This window comes from Lutjanus erythropterus, chromosome 10, assembly GCF_056507025.1.
Source record: "Lutjanus erythropterus isolate fLutEry1 chromosome 10, fLutEry1.hap2, whole genome shotgun sequence".
In the NCBI taxonomy this organism is placed as follows: domain Eukaryota; kingdom Metazoa; phylum Chordata; class Actinopteri; order Lutjaniformes; family Lutjanidae; genus Lutjanus; species Lutjanus erythropterus.
The window spans coordinates 31,471,942-31,479,715 of record NC_139326.1 but is presented as its reverse complement, the minus strand read 5'-3'; the positions used below and the strand labels follow the sequence as shown (position 1 = coordinate 31,479,715).

Sequence of the window (7,774 nt, the reverse complement as noted above, 5' to 3'; positions counted from 1 at the left end):
TTCATTTGATACAGTGTATTCTTCATTTTTCAATAAAGTTCTTTTATAAATTGGATTGTGTGGATGTTCTCTCATCAAAATATGTCTCATTGTTACATCTTTTAAACAAATGGAACTATTTGTATTTGATATCAACTCACATAATCTTTGACTGTGGAGGTCTAAGACAAGTGAGTTTTGTAGTAGACAAATATGGATAACAATGTATTAAAGTTTGAGAAATCTAATATGAACAACCACCAATTTAATGATGCTAAAAAGGTGTTACTACTATTGCTTGCTTTTTGTAGATTGTATCATTGTACCAACGTTTTTAAAACACACTTTCATTGATTCATTTTTTCCAAAGGCAAGAGTTTTCTGTTTTTATGCTTTGAAAACTTCTACAGGTGCACTAAAGAGATAATGAGCCCTAAACAGGACAGAAATGGCAAATATGCAAATACAGCTGTTTCTGAAAAATGACATGTTTGTTGAGTTGTTGACCCTGATTGAAAGGGTTAAGGTCAAAACCATACTGTAGATTGAAAAACCTTCACACTCTCTCTCACACTATCTCTCTCTCTCTCTCTCTCCCCACAGCAGGAGCAACAGAAGCTGCTGAGCTGAAACACTTGAGAGAAACTCTTCAGATCGGCCGCTGCGTGTGTTGGAAGACGACAATAGTCTCTTTTTCGTAAATTATTAAAAACGTTAAAAACGTAATAATTTATTTTTTAACAATGAAGGAGCTCTCCCCTGACGCCTTGCTGCTGTCTTTTGCACATTTATGTTTTCTCTGTAGTTTTCTGGACGGGGCTCGCGCTCAGGAGGCTGCAGGTGATGGTGATGCGCTCCGGCGCGGGTTGACATGGCAACATAACGGGCAGGTTTTTAGCATCCTGAGCCGCGGCTCTCAGTACCGACCGTCCAGCAGGAGGCAAACCGGCTCACCCCGCCGCGGTAACCCAGTGGTGGTCGTCAGCAGCGGGAACGACACTGTCCCCGCCGCGTCCCGGGGCTCCCCACGGGTCCCTGCAGCCAGCAGCTCTGCGTTTTTGCGCACGTTGATGCGCCCGCAGCCGCAGCAGCCGTCCGCCGGCAGCGATGGAGAGTCTGCCAGACGGGAGGACATGATGGCCGGAGATGATCCCTACAACAACCCGTACAAGGCGTCTAACTATTATCCCTATTATAACTACTACAACTCGTACTACAGACCCAGACCCAGGACGCAGCCCCGCCATGGATACGGCACCAGCTACCACCAAAACGGTAATAAAGCAACAAACTTTAAATTGTTTATGTTGTTTTGCTTATTTTCAGTTCCCTCTCATCCTCTGTCACAACAATAAAACTCTTTTTAATTTAATTAAAATAATATCCAGTAAAAAGTCTTTCTTAGATTAAACAAAGGTGTTCAAACTGAGTTTATATTTTATCTTCCATTAAAGTGTAAAAGGTCATGACAGTGTGGTGTCTAAATGCCAGTTTTATAGGTTAATTATTCCTGTAGCTCGATAATCTCTTTCATGTTGTTCATATTAAGGAAAACAGATGTTTCAGTTTTTACATGCCTGACTTCAAACTCATTCATGATTCATTTCATATGGATGTGATATTAATTTCTTATCATATGAAATGCCAAAGAAAACATTGCTCTAACTATATTAAATCAAGTACTATCATCTTGAAATGCATCTGTAGTGTTATAATCTACTGGGAGGATAGTTTAAAGCAGTGGCGGACTCAGGCTGTCTGAGGGGCAGGGGTGAAAAAAATAAAAAGGACACCTGTATCTGTATGTTTGTGGCACCAGTACAGTACAAATCATTGTGCATTTGAGCTGTAACAGTTCCAATTCCTGGTTTAGATCAAAATGGTTTTATTGTCCAAAAACTACAACTTTTAGTATGTAGCTATTTAAAGGCACACAGAGACAAAATAATTTTATAGTATGTCGGGCAGCCTGTATATCACTGTATTGTGTTTTCTCCACAGGAAGAAGCACTAGTATTAGCATTAGTGATGCAATGACTGATTATCAACAGATTATTGACTACTGAATAATTGTTTTGAGTCATTTTTTAAGGAAAAAAAAATCCAAATTATCTGATTTCAGCCTCTCAAATGTGAATATTTTCTGGTTTCTTTACTTTACTGTGACAGTAAACAGAATATATTTGGCTTGTGGACAAAATAATACATTTGGGGACATCACATTTTGCTTTGGAAAACACTGATCAACATTTTTCACCATTTTCTGACATTTTAAGAACCAAATAGCTAATCAATTAATCGAGAAAGTAATTGATAGATTAATCAATAATGAAAATGATTGTTAGTTGCAGCCATATTTAGCATGTAGAAGCATATTTAGCATATTTTATTATTTTACAGGATGTCTTAATCAAATTGCACTAAAGTGAAACCAGGAGCCACAGTTAAGTGGGCCAGACCCCTTGGCCTGTGATGTCATAATGATGGACAGATACATAGAGGGAGGGAGGGGCAACAATGTCCCCTTAAATGCATGGAGCACATGTAGCTGTGGGTCAAAGCCGCTGTGTCTCTAATCACATACTATGCACTACATACCCAAAATGTGTATCTTCCAGCATACTTTTGTGTAAATAAACAGTATGTATATTTTTGCATCATGTATATCACAGCACCTCCTGAGATCCTCTTTGCCAGTTGGAGACACATAACCATGGTGACCTATGCCAACAATTAAGTCATTCAGAAAATATATTACATCCTGCAAAGGGGTTAAATTTAATTTATTGATGTTACGCCAAAGCTGCCTTGATCACTGTACACCTTTGTCTGTTATGTTGTTATTGCCATCTCTACTGGATTGCACTGTGGGATATTTATGTCAGCATAGTGTCCAGTGCTTAATATTTCATCGGAAATAGTATGAAACTTGTATGGTAAGGTTTCAGATCTGCAAACAAAAAGTCACATGCTATTTTAGCGTACTAAATAACACACTGATATGGATTTTTAGATTCAGCCATATTGTACCACAGGAACTGGATAATAATTAGATTAATCTCTAAAACAAAGCAGCTTTTTAAACAACACTGATACTTTATGTCATCTATTTTCATTCAGAAGGCAGAACAGGCTATAAACTTGTTTGCAAACAGGGGCTGGAATACTTTTCTTTCAACAAACCAGGTTTAAAATCAGCTCTTACCTTTTGCAGCAGTCATAAGAAGCAACTTTTTGTTATGTCTGACTGTTCATCGTCACTTAATGCTGACCAAGACTTAACTGAAATGAAAAATTAAGCAGCAATAACCAGCATGCGGTCAGCAGTGGTGGAAGAAGTATTCAGATACTTTACTTCAGTAAAAGTACTAATTCCACTCCTTGAAAATGCTTCCCTACAAGTAATAGTCCTGCATTCAAAACCTTTCTTAATTATGTAAGTATTATCAGCAAAATATACCTAAAGTATCAAAAGTAAAAATATTGATCTCAGTATTTTACTATCATATTTGATGTGTGTGGATTAATATTACTGCTGCATGAATGTATGTTTTACATTTTACTGCTGTTGATGTTAAAGATTGTACTAATTTCAGTTATCATATAATGTTGGGTAGATTGTAATGCATCAAATTCTGTAAGATCATTATGTTTGTGGCATCACTTACATTCCACCACTGAAAGTCACCTCACTTCCTCTGTAAAAAGTTACACTTTCCAGACTAACAGGCAGCAATATTTTGTACTGCTAAATGAAGAAAGAAAACCAGACAACCCAACATTGCAGAGAGAAAAACAAAAACAAGTGAGCATGCCAAAAATGACATGTATCTTGTGTAAGAGATGAGTTTTGTTTTTTTTTGCTTGGTTTGCTAACTTCCCTTCCAAAGCTCTGCCTGCCAATCAGAGGCCCATAATTGCTGTAATCTGAATGTGTTCTGTTCTTGTCCTGTTCACAGGTCTCCCTGACCTGGTTCCTGATCCATACTACATCCAGATCGCCAGCTACGTCCAGAGGATGCCCATGTACAGCCTCCGCTGTGCTGCTGAGGAGAACTGCCTCGCCTCGTAAGACAACTGCTGCTAACCTGCTTCAAGACCTCTGAATTAATGCTCACATATCAGATTTGTGTAGGGATTTACATAAATTGAAATAATGGCAGTTCAGTGTGATCACACGTAATTGTAACCAGCAACCAGGTGCAAAGACCTTTTGAGTTTACCCAACTAAAGGTTCAGTGGTTCTGTCAGCTTAGGTTAAGAAGTTCATTCAAAGTGCTGTCTTAGGTTTGTCAAACTTAACATAACTATTTCGATCTACTCATGTACTTAAATTAAGAAAAGTTATTACATTGATGGACTTACACGTGAACTGCAGTATAAGCCAATGTATGTCTCGAAGCAATATCCAAATATGGATTTTGTTTTAGTCCAGTACCGTTGATGTATGTTTCCAGTCTATACGAACATACAGTTTCCAGTTCATCCAATGTAATAATTTAAGTTTTCATAAGTACATGAGTAGATGTGAATAGTGATGCTTATTTGACTTATACTGTACTATACTACATTATAAGTCAATGTATGTTTCAAAACAATATCCATAGCTTGTAAGTCATATGTACTGTATGTATATCATTTATATTTCAAAATATAGGAAGTTGTCTAGATAGCTGGTTGCTTCAAATGTCAAGTTTGACAAACTTAAGATAACACTTTAAATGAACTTCTTAACCTACACTGACACAACAAATTTGCCCTCAGTTGAGTAAATTCAGACGGGCTTTGCAGCAGGTTTCTTTCCTTTTATAAGTTATTTAAACATTAAGTTGTCCAGTATGGACAATACAAACCATACTGACACCTCTCCAGCTATCAGTCTACACTCCATGCTGACTGGTCCATGCTGGACTTTTACTGGCCACCCTCCAGTTCCCATGCTAAGTCCCTGGACTAAAGTAGCCACTCTTCTCGCTGATGGTCTTGTTTGCTTATATGAGTCATATAGAGGCATCAGTATTAAACTGAGTCTGTTTTCTAATCAGTTAAAACCTCCATATGATAGGCATGACTGAAAAGCTTAAAGGTATAATCCTAAAACATAAACTGGTCTCAGCCACAGACTGATAAGTTTGTTCTTTCTTCTGCTTTTTTCATTTAGTTACATTCATGTCCCTGTTCATTTAAAGTCTTGAAAATCTCCTGTCCTCCTCCTCCAGTTCCTCTACTTACTCTCAGGATTATGACACCAGAGTTTTGCTGAGGTTTCCTCAGAGGGTGAAGAACCAGGGAACAGCGGACTTCCTGCCCAGTAAACCTCGATATGCCTGGGAGTGGCACAGCTGTCATAAGTGGGTAGCTGACAGGAGCTAGCATCAGCAGTCTAACACTTAAATGAGTATCCTTGGTAAATGAACCACTTTATGAGCTTTCTGTCTCAGCTGTGTGGGTGTTGTTTTTCAGTCACTTCCACAGCATGGACGAGTTCAGCCTGTACGAGCTGCTGGATTTCAGCACTCAGAGGCAGGTAGCTGAGGGTCATAAGGCCAGCTTCTGTCTGGAGGACACTTCCTGTGACCCTGGATACTACCGCCGCTACGCCTGCACCTCACACACTCAGGTACAATCACAGACACATGCACACACTATTCTGGTCATATCATTTAGAGACATTTTATGTATTTGGACTGTTTTTGGACTATACAGATGTATAGAGATTTTTTGGAACGGGTATGTTCCCTCTCTGTTTAAAATTCTGTCCACACGAGAAAATATCTCTCATGCACCCCAGAATGCAAAAACTATTTCAAATGCTGAAACAAGCATGAAGGGCCAGTAGGACTACATCAATGGTACGTCAAATACCAGAGAAGAACATTCTGAGTATGTATAGTCAGTAGGGTTTGGGGAAAAAATTGATAGAGCACAGTATCACGAAATTTTGCACAGCAATATTGTATCGAGACATGGAAGTCAAGTATCAATCTTTTATTATCTAAATTATTAATATTTCAAATGCAAATTAAACATTTTGCTGCTAGAGTAATAAAAATCAATTGCTTTTTCAGTCCACTAGATGGCAATGTTTTCTTTCTGGTGAGATCCGCAGAAGTTGGTGGGATTGGTAGGTTTTCACATAGAGATAATGTATATATGTATACACTGCATTGGTTTCAGTGAGTTTTTTTTTTTTTAATATTCAAAGGTTTATGATCTATGTGAAGTAATTTTTTTTCTTTTCGCTGTAGAATATAAAACATTAATTATAAAAACAAGACAGTCTCATTTTCACATCACAAAATCATAATGATCTTGTACCACGATGTGAGTATTGTAATAATATCATATTTTTGGGCGTGTGTGTGTGTGTGCGTGTGTGTGTGTGTGTGTGTGTGTGTGTGTGTGTGTACAGGGTTTGAGTCCAGGTTGTTATGACACCTATAACGCTGACATTGACTGTCAGTGGATCGACATCACTGATGTCTCTCCTGGAAAATACATCCTCAAGGTCTGGAAGCCACTGAGAGTCTATTTGCTTTGTATTTGTGGAGATCATTTGTGTTTTTCTATTGATATGATCCTGGTCTTATTTTATGATTTCCTTATCATTCATGAGAAAACTCTCTAGAGTAGTAGAGAACATACTGTTTTAGGAATTTACTCATTCCTTTTTTTTAATGAAAATATAAATTTGAGAGGTGTTTTAAAAGATTTACATTTTCAGTAGGAACCAATAGGCTTGTAGGAGCCACAGACAGGACGTTAAAGATTATCGACACGTTGACAATAAGAAAAAAATACAGATTAATGGCAAATTTACCTTTAAACATAAATGTACTGATGACTGTTGTTTATTGTGTGTATGCCTGTGTGTATGTATGTATCATGTTGTGTTCTCCTGGCAGGTGACAGTAAATCCCAGGCAGCAGGTTCCAGAGTCCAACTTTAACAACAATGTGGTTCGTTGTGACGTCCAGTACACCGGCAACGCCGCTCACATCTCTGGATGCACCATGACATCGTAAGAAACACTTTCTTCTTCTACAGTTGCTCATTTGAGTTTTATTACAAGTTTGCTACAAGGTTTATGTTTTTCAGATTTGTGAATGTGAGGATGAAGATGCATGTAATTCAATATAATCTCTGGTTGCTATGGTTACATCTCTGGTAACATCTCTAATGCTTTTTCAGTGGTTGATTTTGTTGTTCTTTCCTTTTCTTGCAGCTACTGAGGTGAATTCTGCAATATAAGCTTGAAAAGAAGAAAAAAGAAACTTAAAGTTACCTGTGACTTAAATAATTCAATCATAACCACATTAAAGCAAAATATGATTATTAAAACTGTCATAAAACACTCAAAGCAGGTTATTTCAGTCAAAATGAGCCTGAAGTCAGAGGAATTATAAACTGATTGACAGAGATGATTATTAGGATTTCAAATGACTGAGGGAGGTATTCATGTCAGTAAGAATGCACCAGGATGAAGTACATTTACTCCATTTCTGGACTTTTTAAAAGAAATTAGTGATTCTCTATTGGGATTATTATTTTTAATCATAAAGAATTGTTTAAAAAATAAGTAAAAATAGCAAAGTGCTATCTTAAATTAGTCAAACTTAACATCAAACCTGACATTATTATTCTGATCTACTTATGTACTAAAGCTCCCTCAAAGTGCTATCTTAAGATAAGTTTATCAACCTTATAGCATTCAGATTTAATCATGTATTAATAATTTCATTCTTATAATCTAGCATTATTTTTACATACAATAAACCGCATTCCTTTTTTATTA

General features: G+C 37.2%; 1 protein-coding gene across 1 annotated transcript; it reads left to right on the top strand.

Annotated features, from left to right (window-relative positions):
- Window positions 1–588: 588 nt before the first annotated feature.
- On the top strand, window positions 589–7,549 carry LOC146320695 (protein-lysine 6-oxidase-like). Its single transcript, XM_084729608.1, has 7 exons — window positions 589–1,254; window positions 3,939–4,047; window positions 5,199–5,330; window positions 5,443–5,599; window positions 6,392–6,487; window positions 6,885–7,000; window positions 7,205–7,549. The coding sequence occupies exons 1-7, from the start codon at window positions 723–725 to the stop codon at window positions 7,209–7,211; spliced, it is 1,149 nt and encodes a 382-aa protein (XP_084585734.1). The 5' UTR covers window positions 589–722; the 3' UTR covers window positions 7,212–7,549.
- The last annotated feature ends 225 nt before the right edge of the window (window positions 7,550–7,774 follow it).

Excerpts from the sequence above, each read along its gene's own strand:
- LOC146320695 (XM_084729608.1), top strand. The coding sequence starts at position 723 with ATGAAGGAGCTCTCCCCTGACGCCTTGCTGCTGTCTTTTGCACATTTA. Across the intron at positions 1,255-3,938 it reads CACCAGCTACCACCAAAACG|GTCTCCCTGACCTGGTTCCT; the intron begins GTAATAAAGCAA and ends TCCTGTTCACAG. Across the intron at positions 5,331-5,442 it reads GAGTGGCACAGCTGTCATAA|TCACTTCCACAGCATGGACG; the intron begins GTGGGTAGCTGA and ends GTTGTTTTTCAG.